A 16,570-nucleotide genomic window follows, 5' to 3' on the forward strand; every position below is an offset into this window, starting at 1 on the left:
ACTTTACCTAATATCTGGAGACGGCTCCAAAAACTAGAAGCTGCAGCAATTCAATCAGCCGGCAAAATCTCCAGAGTAGTGAGTAAATTGGATGAACTTTCTGCCTCCGTACAAAATGTTAAAATTGAGACAGACTCTAAATTTGAGCAAATGAGTACGGAAATCTCATCCTTACAAAATATATCTGCTAATCTGGTTAAAGATAGAGTCTTTTTTCAAAGAAAAATTGAGCAACTGATGAATCATAATAGGAGGCTCAATTTACGTGTACTAAATTTCCCCAAATCCTTTAGATCTGTTTAAAAAATATTTAAAGGAAAATTTGCAATTTACCTCCGAAATAATTCCTCCAACAAACAGAATATATTACCTACCAAAGAAAAGAGATAACTCACTTGATAGTCAACAGTAAATAGAACAGCGAATTGATTTGAACAATCTAACTGAATTATTAGAAAATTCCCAGGAGGAAATCGAATATCGAGGAACTTTGGTGATTTCACTAGTTTTTGAACAGGATTTGAATTTAATCATGAACACTTTTTTTCGATTTCTCCAAAGCTTATTTATGGGACAAAAAAATCAGAATATTCCCAGATGTTACAAAAGTAGCTCAGGACCGCAGAAAATTATTTCTAACTAAGCGAGAAAAAGCAGTAAAAATGGGAGCTAATTTCTTGTTAAGTTATCCATGCAAGTGTCAGATAAAATATGCTGGTACAAAATATATGTTTTTTGTACCGGAGCAGTTCCGCACTCCGAACCTTTTAGGTTGCAAAAAAAGTTAATGCAAGTTTGAAATAGAGCTATAAATAGAAATGGGCTGGTAGTAATTACGTTAAGCCTATTCCTGTAATTTAATTTTGTTATTAAAAGAGATCTCCTTATCTTACTTTCTTGTTTCTCCTTAGGACAGTTGGTGGTCTAAGGAAGAGTTTAGATAAATTGTTAATCTTCATATGATTTATTGTTTCCTTTGATTTTCTTTTAATTGGTGGTTAGTTATTAATATGATTATATGTTGATAAATCATATGTATACTTCATTGAACAGTGCTCTGTATTGCTGTAACAAGAGGATTCTTGTAATTTAATTTGAAATGCAAATAAATAAAAAATAAACAATATTGCTACAGGGATGTCGGGTTAAGATTTGTCTCTTTGCAGATGATACCAAAATCTGCAATAGAGTAGACATGCCAGATGGTGTGAATAACATGAAGAAAGACCTGGCAAAACTTTAAAGAATGGTCTGAAATTTGGCAGCTAAAATGTAATGCTAAGTAATGCAAAGTCATGCATTTGGGCAGCAAAAACCCAAGGGAACGGTACAGTTTAGGGTGTGAAGAACTTGTATGCACGACAGAAAAGCAGGACTTGGGTGTGATTGTATGTGATGATCTTAAGGTAGCCAAACAGGTTGAAAAGGTGACGGTGACAGCTAGAAGGATGCTAGGGTGCATAGGAAGAGGTATGGCTAGTAGGAAAAAGGAGGTATTGATGCCCCTGTATAAAACTCTGGTGAGACCTCATTTAGAATACTGTGTACAATTCTGGAGGTCACACCTTCAAAAAAATATAAAAAAGGATGGAGTCGGTCCAGAGGAAGGCTACTAAAATGGTGAATGGTCTTCGTCATAAGGCGTATGGGGACAGACTTAAAGATCTCAATCTGTATACTTTGGAGGAAAGGCGGGAGAGGGGAGATATGATAAAGACGTTTAAATATCTACGTGGCGTAAATGCGCACGAGTCGAGTCTCTTTCATTTGAAAGGAAGCTCTTGAATGAGAGGGCATAGGATGAAGTTAAGAGGTGATAGGCGATAGTAATCTAAGTAAATACTTTTTTTATAGAAAGGGTGGTAGATGCATGGAACAGTCTTCCGGTAGAGGTGGTGGAGACAGAGACTGTATTTGATTTCAAGAAAGCCTGGGATAGACATGTGGGATCTCTTTGAGAGAGAAAGAGATAATGATTACTGCAGATGGGCAGACTGGATGGGCCATTTGGCCTTTATCTGCCATCATGTTTCTATGAACCAGGAAATAAAGTAAAGCTAGACAAAGCCAATTAGGTTATTTTTCTATGCCTAGGAGCTGCAGGGAAACCTGGGATGATTATACCCAAATAGGGCGAGAGTGGGGACCCACACACCTAGGTAGGGTCTCACAGGGCTAAAGCACAAGCTTCACCTAATGAATGCTAAAAACCACCATGTCTAGTCCAGACACTGGATAACCTGCGAGCGGCCTTAGGATCAACCATGCTGTGCGGTCGTGGCTAGCACAGTCGGAGATAGGCCAGGGACCGGGAACATCAGACAGTACAACTTACCATCTACTGAGATAGAGAAAATACAGGATCTTTCCAGGGAGCACAACCAGCTAATACCAGTGAGGTCATGGTAAAGCTCAGCTTTTACCTCCATCTCCATCTGCTAGTAGGAGGGGACAGCACCCACTTGTGCAGAATAATGTAGCTGGATGCTAAGGAATACTAATTATCTTTAGCTCTTTGCAGGTGGAGAGGACTCCATAAAAGTGTATATCCTGTAAGAACTTTTGGGATGGTGAAACAGATCAACCAATAGAATTTTACCCCCAAGCACAACCACACAAATAAGCCTATAACACTGTAGTTCAATCTACCTGCCTCCAGTCTTACCTGTAAAATAAAGCGCTGCTTGTAGATATACTCACTATCCAAGGCAGGCTGTTGTGTGTTAACAAACATGCCAAACCTCTGGACCCTGTTCCTTAGCTCCTGATAAAGTTCAGCCACCTACACAGTGGAACAATTCAAAGCAATTACAAAGGCAAATCAAATTTATATTATGCAAGTTATTCACGAATCTAATGCAGACTACAATAAGATAAAACTACATACTTCTAGAAAGTATAAATCCATCACAGCCTATAATAGTCACCTATAACATAACCAAATAACTCAAATCCCCAAAGATTTCCTGAACAAATAAGCCTCCTTTGATTTTTTTTTTCTGGTTGCTTGAGAGTCAATGTTTAGCGAGCACCTGGCTGAATCAAGTGTGTATATGCACAAGATTGTGGAGGGATCCTCATCTTGAAGCCTTTATACAGTAGGCACTTTTCTGGGCTTTTCACACTGGCACCTTGTTTGTAATGAGAAAAATATTTTGGGATGTCCTAATATAATGCATTTGTGCTAGAAGCTGGTGAATTCACTGAAAATACTATGATGAGTCAGTTTTCACACTGTGAAAAAAAACGTATAAAGTTGCTACAGATTAACAAAATAATCATTTTTTACTGGATTAACTGGGGGATATACAAAACTTACCAATCATGTCCTGATCGTCACTAAACCGGTTTGACCAGTTTAGCAATCGATCGGATCCAATTCCCCAATGCACAAAACTGCCTACCGCGTGTTTTCCAATCCAATCCATGCAAATTAGTAAAACCCCCATGCAAAGTAACATCTAGCCCTAAGACTTTTTAGGCTCCCCTTTACTGTTTGTAATGAATTCACAGAAACATTTGGAGTTGGTGGATTCTCTTGGGAGATGCATCCCTGCATTGACAAGAAGAACTTTGGGAGTTTTACAGTGAGCATGAAATTCCTGGAAATCATAAAATTAACAGGTCTTAATGTTGATAACTTACTCCCTTATGTTTTTTTACCCTGACTTGTTAAGACATTTTTGAACATAATGTAAGGATCTATCCAGACATGATGAAGATTCAAAATTGTAGAATGAAGTTTTTAGCAGAAAAATCAGAGGTCATAGCTATGAGTCTTTTTTTTTTTTTTTGCATTATTCTTGTAACTTTATAGTGATATGTTAGGAGAAGAGGTATCTGTTTATCTGAATCAGAGTCATTATCAGTTGTTGGGTTTTTTTGTTTACCATCTGCAGAAACATGCCTTAGATATCGGTAATTTAGATTCTGAATTGTCTTTGGAAGTTTCTGTTGATCAGACAGGCTTAGCATGGGTACACGTTTAGGTCTGCTGTTTGTTTTTTGATGCTACTATTATTGGTTATATATCGCCACCTTGGATTTCTAAATTGAGGACTTATACTGTGCTTAATTCACAAGTGTTTCATTTTTATTATTAAAATGTTTTTTCTTTTTTTTACAATATGATTATTTAATTCAACATAGAAAAAGGTGTTATGGTGAATGGTTATAGTATTAATAATGTCCTTGGTAGCCTTAATCCCACAGGTTAAACAAGAAACAGAGCAGGCAGCAGTGCTTCACATTGCCATGACAAAGACTCAAGTTTGAATCTGGGCCCTGTGTTTTGCCTCAGGTAGGATTGTCATCTCAATGTTTAGCGAGCACCTGGCTGAATCAAGTGTGTACATGAACAAGATTGTGGAGGGATCCTCATCTTGAAGCCTCTGGCCTAGCATTGTTGCTGTAATACCGAGACTATGTGATGGTTACTAGATAGGTGCAAATGAAGTTTTATGATACTAGTTGAGCTCGATGTCCAAAACGTGAAGCCACAAGAACTTCACACATATACAAACAGATTGAAATGCACCTCTCTTTAAACCCACCTCTCGAACTCTCTTGATTTGGAAGTAATTTGATCGCCCCCACTCCAGTTCATCCTGTTGAGATGTGGAATAAATGAAACTGATGCGAAGAACCAAAGGAAATGACAAATACATCAGAAACTGTATCTTTACTGTAACATCTCTCTGTAGCCTCACTTAGCAAGCTTCATTAAATGTCACCATGCCATCACTCAAATTTTTAATAACTGCAAAAAACTATTACTGCCCAATATTCAAAGGTTGCTGTCCAATTAAATTGTTTGCCATCACCTAAGCATTGATATTCAGCACCTCTTAACTGGACAGCATCGCTGAATATCATCACTAACCACCCCTACACTATCCAGTTAGTGCCGGGATATTCCATGGGTGGAGCCTGAGAGGAGCTGGTACTTCTTTGGTTAGCGGCAATATTCAGCCTGCTAACTGGTTAGGTAATTGACTAAAGTTAGCAAAGCAAAAAAAGTTATCCTAACTTCAGCTACAGAGCTAACCAGGCACCAATCTGAATATTGGCTGGGGTCCACTTAACTTCCGGATAGTGGCAAGAGGACGTTTGGGTGCCCCTTGCCTCAATTCCCCCTTCCTCCATTCTCAAAGAGAACAACAGGCCCAGCCTGAGCCCCCATACCCGGGCCTCCCTGGAATCTCCCTGGTGAGCTAGGGAGTCATATAAGCAGGAGAGTTTTATGTTTTATTAAATCTTGTTATACCGCTCATTCATACGACAGGTCCAAACGGTTTACAATAACTATAAAATGTAGGAAAGAACTCCAATTAAAATAGGACAGACCTCAAGACATTTAAACAAGAGATAAATTACATTTATACATAAAATATCACATAACCCAAAAGCCCCTGTTTGTGGCTGAGAGACTTCAAAATGGCTGCTGTGACTCCTAGTGCAGTCTTGCAGTATTTGCAAGTTTCAAGTTCAAGTTTCAAGTTTATTGTGTATTTGATTAATCGCTTACTCAAATTTCTAAACAATGAACATATCATTAAAATTACATACAATTAAGGGAGCAGCAAAACAAGCAAAAACTAAACGTATGTAACGTGTTAAAGACTAATATTACAAACATGTAAAAACGAGAGGAAAGGATGGGTAGATAAATACAAATTGCTGATAGAAAAGAAGACAATTATGGTAAAAAACAATAGGGAGGGAATAAACAATGAACCTTAACAAGGTTATGGAAATGAAATGAAATTCTTAGTCAAGCTTTTTACGTATCAAAAGCATCCTTGAAAAGAAAGCTTTTTAGTTTGCTCTTAAATTTATCTAAATTGTTTTCTCCTCTTAAATAAATGGGAAGACTGCCACTAGGGATCATGGTGGCCATTTTGAGGTCATACTTGCAAAAGGCAGGAGCGAACACCTCCCATGGAATCAAAGACATAGCAGCTATCATAAAAACACCAAATCATTATTTCCAGTGCAATAGGTGAGACATTCTAGACAGTGGGGTTATTTCCCTTTAGCTGCATGCTGCTGCAGAAGGAATCCACTCCGGATTTTTCACTCTGCCTCTGTTATACTTCACTGGGCTCTCTAGCTCCACCTTCAGTTCTTTCCTTCTGCAAGCGTGCCTACAGGAGTGTTTGCTCTGCTCTCCCCATTTTATTATTTTTAATTCAAAATAAATTTTGTCCTCTTTTTGGGTAATTTAGTGCTTAGAGCGAATTTGGAAGACTGGGCGTCCAAGTGACAGATGAAATTTAATGTTGACAAATGCAAACTGATGCACATTGGGAAAAATAACCCAAATCACAGTTACTAGATGCTAGGATCCACCTTGGGGGTTAGCGCCCAAGAAAAAGATCCGGGTGTCATTGAAGACAATTAAATGAAACCTTCCACCCAATGTGCAGCAGCAGCCAAAAAAGCAAACAAGATGCTGGGAATTATTTAAAAAAGGGATTGTTAACAAGACTAAGAATGTTATAATGCCCCTATATTGTTCCATGGTGCGACCTCACCTGGAGTATTGTGTTCAATTCTGGTCTCCTTATCTCAATAAAGATATAGCAGTACTAGAAAAGGTTCAAAGAACGACCAAGACGATAAAGCACAGTTACTTACCGTAACAGGTGTTATCCAGGGACAGCAGGCAGATATTCTTAACGCATGAGTGACATCACCGACGGAGCCCCGGTACGGACACTTTTAACTAGAAAGTTCTAGTTGGCCGCACCGCACATGCACGAGTGCCTTCCCGCCCGACGGAGGAGAGCGTGGTCCCCAGTTAAGATAAGCCAGCTAAGAAGCCAACCCGGGGAGGTGGGTGGGTCGTAAGAATATCTGCCTGCTGTCCCTGGATAACACCTGTTACGGTAAGTAACTGTGCTTTATCCCAGGACAAGCAGGCAGCATATTTTTAACGCATGGGTGACCTCCAAGCTAACAGAGAGGGAGGAGGGATGGTTGGCCATTAGGAAAATAAATTTTGTAACACAGATTGGCCGAAGTGTCCATCCCGTCTGGAGAAGGCATCCAGACAATAGTGAGTAGTGAACGTGTGAACTGAGGACCAAGTGGCAGCCTTGCAGATTTCCTCGATGGGCATGAAACGGAGGAAAGCCACAGAAGCAGCCATAGCTCTGACCCTGTGGGCCGTGACAGCACCTTCCAGTGAGAGACCGGCCCGAGCATAACAGAACGCAATGCAGGCAGCAAGCCAGTTAGAAAGCGTCCGTTTAGAGACAGGGCGCCCCAGACGGTTAGGGCCAAAGGACAAAAAGAGCTGAGGTGAAGAGCGGTGAGCCCTGGTACGGTCAAGGTAGTATGCAAGGGCCCGCTTACAGTCTAGCGTGTGTAACGCCTGTTCCCCAGAATGAGCATGGGGTTTAGGGAAAAAGACAGGCAATACAATGGACTGGTTGAGGTGGAAGTCCGAGACCACCTTGGGAAGGAATTTAGGGTGGGTACGCAGAACCACCTTGTCATGGTGAAAAACAGTAAAAGGTGGGTCGGCAACCAGTGCGTGCAGTTCACTAACCCTCCTGGCAGAGGTGATGGCTATGAGGAAAAGCACCTTCCACGTCAGAAATTTGAGTGAAGTAGTGGCAAGAGGCTCAAAAGGAGGTTTCATGAGGGCGGATAAAACCACATTCAGGTCCCAGACGACTGGAGGAGGCTTCAGAGGTGGTTTGACATTGAAGAGGCCTCTCATGAACCGGGAAACCAGTGGATGAGCCGTGAGAGGTTTTCCGAGGATAGGCTCATGAAACGCAGTGATGGCACTGAGGTGGACTCTGATTGAGGTAGACTTGAGGCCAGCGTCGGACAGAGAGAGCAAATAGTCCAGTACAGTTTCCACCGCCAACGAGGTGGGATCGTGGTGATGCAAGAGACACCAAGAGGAGAACCTGGTCCATTTCTGATGGTAACATTGGAGGGTGGCCGGTTTCCTGGAGGCATCCAAAATGCGACGGACAGGCTGAGACAGATTCTCTGGAGAGGTCAGCCCGAGAGAAACCAAGCTGTCAGGTGGAGCGAGGACAGATTGGGATGTAGTAGAGACTGATGCTGCTGCGTAAGTAGAGTAGGAAATACAGGAAGAGGAATGGGCTCCCTGGAGCTGAGCTGGAGCAGGAGGGAGAACCAGTGTTGGCGAGGCCACCGAGGAGCGATGAGAATCATGGTGGCTCTGTCCCTGCGGAGTTTGAATAGCATCCGCAACATCAGAGGCAGTGGAGGAAAGGCATAGAGGAACCGATCCGTCCAGTCGAGCAGGAATGCATCCGGGGTCAGACGATGAGGAGAGTAGAGTCTGGAGCAGAACTGGGGCAGCTGATGGTTGTGAGGAGCTGCAAAGAGGTCCACCTGAGGAGTGCCCCAGAGAGCAAAGATGGAGTGGAGTGTGGGAGGATCCAAGGTCCACTCGTGGGGTTGAAGGATGCGGCTGAGACTGTCGGCCAGGGAGTTCTGTTCGCCCTGGATATAGACGGCCTTGAGGAAGAGACTGCGGGCCGTGGCCCAGGTCCAGATGCGGATGGCCTCCTGACAGAGGAGGGGAGATCCGGTGCCGCCTTGCTTGTTTATGTAGTACAAGGCGACTTGGTTGTCTGTGCACAGGAGAAGAACCTGAGGGTAGAGAAGGTGCTGGAAGGCCTTGAGAGCATAGAACATGGCTCTGAGTTCCAGGAAATTGATGTGATGTAGACGCTCCTGAGGGGTCCAGAGACCCTGGGTGCGCAGATCTCCCAGGTGAGCTCCCCACGCATAGGGGGAGGCATCCGTGGTGATGGTCATGGAATGAGAGGGCAGATGAAAGAGTAGACCCCTGGAAAGATTTGAGGAGTTCAACCACCATTGAAGAGATTGCTGAAGAGACGATGTCACAGAGATGGGATGAGAAAGAGGATCCGTGGTCTGTGACCATTGGTTGGCCAGAGTCCATTGAGGTGTCCGGAGGTGGAGTCATGCCAGAGGAAGCACATGGACCGTCGAGGCCATGTGGCCCAGGAGGACCATCATTTTCCGAGCGGGAATAGAGCGACAAAGGAGCACCTGACGGCAGAGATGGAGCAGGGTCCGTTGGCGGTCTGAGGGGAAAAACGCCCTCATCTGAGTGGTGTTGAGAACCGCACCAATGAACTGAAGTCGCTGTGTGGGAAGCAGGTGTGACTTGGGGTAGTTGATCTCGAACCCCAGGAGATGGAGGAAAGAGATGGTGTGTTTAGTGGCTTGTAGCACAAGCGGAGACGTAGGTGCTTTCACCAACCAATCGTCCAAGTAGGGGAACACCTGGAGGTTGTGAGACCTTAGGAAAGCCGCCACCACAATAAGGCACTTGGTGAACACCCTGGGCGATGATGCGAGGCCAAAGGGTAGCACTGTGTACTGATAGTGGCGGTGCTGAACCTGAAATCGGAGGTAGCGACGGGAAGTCAGATGGATTGGAATGTGAGTGTAGGCCTCTTTGAGGTCTAGGGAACATAGCCAGTCGTGATGAGAGAGAAGAGGGTAAAGCGTGGCAAGGGAGAGCATCCTGAACTTTTCCTTGACCAGACACTTGTTGAGGTTCCGGAGATCGAGGATGGGACGGAGGTCTCCTGTCTTCTTGGGAACCAGGAAGTAGCGGGAGTAGAATCCCTGACCCCTTTGGTCTGGGGGTACCTCTTTGATGGCATTGAGAAGAAGGAGGGATTGGACCTCCCTCAGGAGGAGGGAGGATTGAGAGGAGTGAGAAACAGACTCTATGGGAGGATTGTCTGGTGGAAGAGTCTGGAAGTTGAGAGAGTAGCCGTGGCGAATGATGTTGAGGACCCACAGGTCTGATGTGATGACCTCCCAACGGTTGAGGAAGAGTTGAAGACGTCCTCCTATCGGCTGAGGCAGAGGCAAGGATGGTGGGAGACTGGCTATGCCCTGGAGAAAAGAGTCAAAAGGGCTGAGACGGTTTTGACTGCGGGAGAGGCTTGGTAGGTTGGTGAGACTGTGGACGTGCCTGAGTGTGGTGCTGCTGGCGAGGCCAGCGAGGTTGTTGTTGTTGAGGCAGGTTGAGAGGTCTGGCCGAGAACCTGCGTTGGTAGGAAGACTGCTGTTTGTAGGGACGAGCAGGTGGAGTCTTCTTTTTGGGTTTGATCAGGGTATCCCACCTGGTCTCGTGTGCCGAGAGTTTCTGGGTAGTTGAGTCCAGGGACCCCCCGAAGAGTTCATCACCAAGACAAGGTGCGTTAGCCAGGCGGTCTTGGTGATTAATGTCGAGGTCAGAAACTCTCAGCCAGGCCAAGCGCCTCATGGCAACAGCCATGGCAGATGCTCGAGAGGTCAGCTCAAAAGAGTCATAAATGGATCGCACCATAAATTTCCGGAGTTGGAGCAAATTGGAAATTTGTTGTTGGAAAACCGGGACCTTACGCTCAGGGATGTACTTTTGTAAGGAGGAAAGTTGTTGCACTAAATGCTTCATATAGAAGGAGAAGTGGAAGGTGTAATTATTAGCCCTGTTGGCAAGCATGGAATTCTGATAAAGGCGTTTGCCAAATTTATCCATCGTTCTATCCTCTCTGCCAGGAGGGGTGGAGGCATAAACACTGGAGCACTGGGTTTTCTTTAAGGTGGACTCCACTAGAAGGGATTCATGGGGTAGTTGAGGTTTGTCGAACCCCGGGATAGGAATGACCCTGTACAAACTATCCAGTTTTCGAGGGGCACCCGGTACCGTGAGAGGGTTTTCCCAATTTTTGTAAAAAGTTTCCCGTAAGATGTCATGGACGGGTAACTTTAAAAATTCTTTGGGGGGTTGTTTGAAGTCCAGGGCGTCAAGGAAAGCCTGGGACTTCTTAGAGTCGGATTCCAAAGGGATAGACAGAGCCGCCGACATTTCCCTTAGAAATTTTGTGAATGAGGACTGTTCAGGTTTGGAACTGGTATCGACCATCGATGGGTCCTCGTCCGTTGATGAAGCCTCATCATCGGTACCGGGTGGGGATTCTTCCCATAAGTCCGGGTCCCTGACGTCGGTGTGCGCAGGACGGGATAGTGGTGCGGACGGCTCAGTGTGGCGAGTCTTAGAGAGAGATTTGCCAGAGCGCATCGAGACGGTACTGGGGGGAGGAAGACCGGTGCCGGTCCTGGTCTCGGGGGGACTGATGTCGGTCTCGACGTCGGGGAGGGTCGGCATCAGAGCGTGTTTGCACTGGAGGATTAAGTGTTTCAGCCGCGAGTACCGGCATGGAGGTGTTCAACGGTACCGATGGTGTCAACACCGGTGGTATGGTGCGAGGCTCGGGCCGGTCCGGTACCGGAAGGAGTGGGGCCAAAATTGCGGGCAACAAGTGCTGGAGTTGTTGTTGTAGTTGCTCCTGCAATTGGCTTTGGAGTATGGCCGCAATGAGGTCGTCCAGAGGGGGCACCGGTATCGCTTTTTTCTTTTTCTTTTTCGGCACCATAGGTGCCGCTCCATGCCCCGGCGATGAGGATGCCAATAACGAGGCACTCACCAAAATCGGGGCGGAGCGTTTGCGGGGTCGGCGTGATGCCGGGAGGACCGGCGTCGCCAGTGTGGCAGGAGGGCGCTCAAGGGAAGTGAGGCTTCTTAGCCGGCTTACCTGGTGCCAGCGACCCCGAGGAAGGATCAGATGGCGTCAAAGTAGTCGGTGCCGACTTTTGCGGTGCCGTTGACGGCGCGGCCGATTCCATGGCAGATCCGGTACCGAAAAGGATATTCTGTTGGATCTGTCTATTTTTTAATGTACGTTTTTTAAGAGTAGCACAGCGGGTGCAGGTATCAGCCCGATGCTCTGGACCCAGGCACTGTAGGCACCAATTGTGCGGGTCAGTGAGAGATATCGGGCGTGCACACCGCTGGCACTTCTTAAAGCCCGGCTGAGGGGGCATGAAGGGAAACATGGCCTCCGCAAAATGAAAACCGGAGGCCTGTATGGTGGCAACAGGCCCCGCCGGGGACGGCCTGAAAAATAAAGAAAAAACAAAGTTGTTTTTTTTTGCAAGTTAGAACGGAAAAGAAACCCGAAGGAAAAAGAAGAAAAAGGAAGACAATTTCGCGAGCGGGAAGGCAAAATCAGATATTTCAACAGCTGTTGAAAACACATGCGTCTTCTTCGCTCCGCGGAAACGAAGAAACTGGGGACCACGCTCTCCTCCGTCGGGCGGGAAGGCACTCGTGCATGCGCGATGCGGCCAACTAGAACTTTCTAGTTAAAAGTGTCCGTACCGGGGCTCCGTCGGTGACGTCACCCATGCGTTAAGAATATGCTGCCTGCTTGTCCTGGGATAAAGGGGATGGAACTGCTCTCGTATGAGGAAAGACTAAAAAGGTTAGGGCTTGGAAAACAGACGGCTGAGGGGAGATATGATTGAAGTCTACAAAATCCTGAGTGGAGTAAAATGGGTACAAGTGGATCGATTTTTCACGCCGTCAAAAATTTCAAAGACTAGGGGATACTCGAAGTTACAGGGAAATACTTTTAAACTAATAGGAAGAAATATTTTTTTCACTCAGAGACTAGGTAAGCTCTGGAACACATTGCCAGAGGTTGTGGTAAGAGTGGATAGCGTAGCTGGTTTTAAGAAAGGTTTGGACAATTTCCTGGAGGAAAAGTCCATAGTCAGTTATTGAGAAAGACATGCGGGAAGCCATTGCTTGCCCTGGATCGGTTGCTACTCTTTGGTTTTTGGCCAGGTACTAGGGACCTGGATTGACCACCGTGAGAATGGGCTACTGGGCTTGATGGACCATTTGTTTGACCCAGTAAGGCTATTCTTATGCTCTTATAGCTCTGCCTGCTTGACAATTTGCAGACTTCGGTTTGTAGTTGACAGGCCAATCCCACTGGGTACCTGTTAGCCAGCTGCATAGTTTTCTCTGGAGCTCAGGGCCATCCCTGAGGTGGTCTCACCTACTGTTAACAGGGGTTGAGCGCAGGCTACTAGGCACCCTTAGGAGGCTCGGCGGCATCTCACACGATGCCCATACCGGTCAGCAGGGATAGAGGTGTAGTCAGACATAGGAATCTGACAGGCAGCCTGAAGATCAGCTTTGCAGAACCATTCCCAGCATTGTAGCAGTGAATTTTCTCATCCAGCTACTATGAGAGAGCTGAAAGCAGGTTGAAGCACAGATCCTGTCAGGGCACAGTGAGTACACAGGCTGATAGCCTGTGAGAGACATCAGGGGAGGTTGGAAAAGTGGGGTTTTGAAGGTTTCTAGATATTCCCCTATGTGCCCCTCCTGAAAAATCCTAAAATCGCTGTTTTTACAGTTTGGGAAGTGTGAAAAATATCACAATTTTAGAGCAAATTTTTTGATGGCAGTCATCTTGAATTTTTAGTGATTTTTTTTTTCCTACAGTTCCCTGCTTCTTCAAAAATACAAATTTTGCCTGGAAATCTGCTGCTCTTCTCATGTGGATTCTTGCTAGGATTGCACAAATTTAGTGTCCAACTTAGCTTCTCCCCTGAGGAAGCAGGTGACCAAATGCTCAGCTAGCTCAGTGGGGCGGCATGGACTTAACAATCAGATAGACTGGCATGTTTTATTCTGATTTTTTTTTATTTATTTTTTTTTTGACACATTTTACATTTTCAATGTTATTTTGTTCTTTTCAGTGATGTTTTTGAATATGAAGTTTCGTCATTACTTTTAGGTTATCAATCATAGATTCATTACAATGCTAGTAGGTTTGATCACTCTTTAGGTTCCCATTCACACATTCAGCATAGTGTAGGTAGAACAGTCGTGCATGGACTTTGAGTTAATTTAAAACATTTTGTTATAGCTTCAGTTCGCAATCAGTGCAATTTTAATCAATATATGTTTGACAGTAAAATGAATAGTAGTATGCCGAGTGGAAAGCATAATCAATATAAAAGCAGTCCTTAAAAAATTTGTCATCTTGAAAATGTTTTTCATCCGCATTTAGTCACATGACAGGCAAGCAGTACAACAACTGTTAAACCTTTATGGGAAAGACATTTGCGATAATACATCAAAGTCACATTATTTATTCTGACGTCATAAAGTTCCGATTGGCTGAACAACTTCAGCGTTCAGTATAAACGTGAGCGCCATTTTAGTTAGCATTTCATGACAGCAAAAGGAGCAGTAGTCTGCGAAATGGCAAGTACTTTACATAAAAAGCAGTAAAGAATGATTTAAACTTTTTAAAATACTAGAACGTCGTTTAACACAAGACTTTGGTTCATATAAAATGCAGGGAATACATTAAGCTAAGATTATGACAGACTGCATATATCTTTTCAGGCAACTGAGGTTCGAACAAACAGTTTGACCTATTAAAAGTAACTTCAAATGAATGGGGCTATCTATATTTAACAAAATGTTCTAATTTGATGATTGGCAAGCAGCACATAAATGGTTAAACTTTTATGTGTGATATATTTGCGTTAGCATATCAAAATTACATCATTCACTCTGACGTTACCAATGTTCCGATAGGCTGAACAACCTCGGCGTTCGGTATAAATGCGAGCGCCATCTTGTTCAGCATTTCACGACAGCTAAAGGAGCAGCAGATTGTTGAATGGTCAGTACTCTACATAAAAAGTAATTTAGAATGTCCTTTTGAAATAAAAGATTGTTTTTTTAACAAAAGGCTTTGGTTTTATGCAAGGCAGGTAGCATATCTAGTTAAAATTATGATACACTTTATATGTTGTACTAGGCAATGGGCACTAAATAAACAGTTTGTCTTACCAGTATATTGTAATCCAATAGTTGAGCAGCTAGTTTGTAGCTATCTCAATTTTAAATATTATTCCAAAGATTTGTCTAGTAAAACATTGATATAATGCTTTTATTTCTATTTCTTCTTTCATTTAAGAGCAATGAGCCGTTTTGAATTCCCACTGGCGAATTATTAAGCCCTATCATTACCCTTGAAGAAGCCTCACGCTGCGAAACGGACCGGGCCTCCGTCGGGTTACTAAGATAAGTGCTTATTGATATTTTCTTGGATAAGCCAGTTAAAAATCTTGAATATACAACTGCTGGGTTTTCAATGCTCATTGGCAAGAAGAAAGTTGAGATAATGAAAAGTTAATCATGATAATGAAAAGTCAATTATAAAAATAATATAAAATTATCACATAAAATCAAAATTATTAATGAATTAAAATTAAAAATTCAAGGTTTTTTGACCTATGATGATACCCAACCCTAATATGATTGTGACTCATTGATTGCATTCTTGGGGTATTTTGAGTTCTTTTTTCCCTCGATTTAAATTGCATCATATACACCATTGGTGTTCCATCACATTTGATTAATTTCAACATTTATATTTTTGGACACTATTTGGTTTCCAATTACCTCATTCATGCCCTAAGATCAGACATGAATGATATGATCTCCCATAGGCCTTTGCTAACATTGGTTAGGCCAACCAAAAATGCTAAGGCTGACAACCACCGCCAAAGAAGAGCATACTGAAGAGAATGCATGTGAGCCCGAACCCACCTAGCCACTTCCAGGGAGGCTGCCATCGACCCCAAGACCTGCAGAAAATCCTGTGCCAAAGGGCAACGACAATCCATAAGGGAACAAATCTGCAACTGTAATTTCAACACCTGGGACTCAGGAAGGAAGACTCTCCCCAAGCCTGTGTCAAAGAGAACTCCCAGATACTCTAAGCACTGAGACTGAATCAACTGGTTTTTGGACAAGTTGACCACCCAGCCTAGTGGCTGCAGACGTGACCCAGGAGCTCTCCTGAAACGACTTCGCTCCAATCAACCAGTTGTCCAGATAGGGATGAACCAGAATGCCCTCCTTGCGCAAGGAAAGACTGCACAAGCTTACCACCTCCACCTGCTGGAGATTGAGAACACACTGATTGTAGATGGGACTGCACAGCCCACTTGTACTACTGCCAAAAGTCAATATGCATAAACCCATTCATTCTGTACCAGTCTGGAGGGATGCTAAAGAACACATATTTCCCAAATAATCATGGGATATTTTCTTTCCTTAAATGATGTGCCTGTAATTGTCTTTGGCCTCGCCTCCTAGATTATCTAAACTGTCATCAGAACTCTAAGGGGCCCCTGGTTTCATCAGCTTTCAAGATAGAGTTCTTTGGAGAAGAACCAACTTCCCGAGTTGAAAGACAAGCACAGACATCGGAGTGGCATACATCAACGTGACAGGTTCAAAGAAAAATTACTTTCAATTCACAACCAACCTTAGGACGCCTCAATTCTCCACTCTCTCTGCAGGTCTGCCATGTCTAAGTAAACAAGAGACAGTTACAATTACATATAACTTTAGATATAGACCTTTTTTTCTTAGAATGGAGTATATATTCTCATGTTTACCCTGATACTAACATCTATGTTTTGTGTTTAATGTTCAGTTTAATCAAGATATATTTGTAATGTGATATTTATTTATTTGGTTTTATATCCTATCCTCCTATATATAGGATTACTATTCTAATTCACACAAGTCATTACCCATTTATCATATACTAGTCTTTAAGCCCGTTACATTAACGGGTGCTAGAGACTCCTTTTCCTGTATAAA

At 43.7% G+C, this 16,570-nt stretch overlaps 1 protein-coding gene across 3 annotated transcripts in view; it reads right to left on the reverse strand.

Annotated features, from left to right (window-relative positions):
* The window catches only part of TDRD9 (tudor domain containing 9), a 318,134-nt gene that overhangs the window by 138,714 nt on the left and 162,850 nt on the right, over nucleotides 1-16,570 (reverse strand). For all 3 annotated transcript variants that reach the window (XM_033952909.1, XM_033952910.1, XM_033952908.1), the window contains 3 exons: nucleotides 16,230-16,274; nucleotides 4,554-4,607; nucleotides 2,666-2,782 (listed from right to left, as the gene is read on the reverse strand). In XM_033952909.1, the coding sequence (XP_033808800.1) occupies nucleotides 2,666-2,782; nucleotides 4,554-4,607; nucleotides 16,230-16,274 (216 nt within the window). The remainder of the gene's footprint in view (nucleotides 1-2,665; nucleotides 2,783-4,553; nucleotides 4,608-16,229; nucleotides 16,275-16,570) is intronic.

Source organism: Geotrypetes seraphini, chromosome 7 (assembly GCF_902459505.1).
Source record: "Geotrypetes seraphini chromosome 7, aGeoSer1.1, whole genome shotgun sequence".
Lineage (NCBI taxonomy): Eukaryota > Metazoa > Chordata > Amphibia > Gymnophiona > Dermophiidae > Geotrypetes > Geotrypetes seraphini.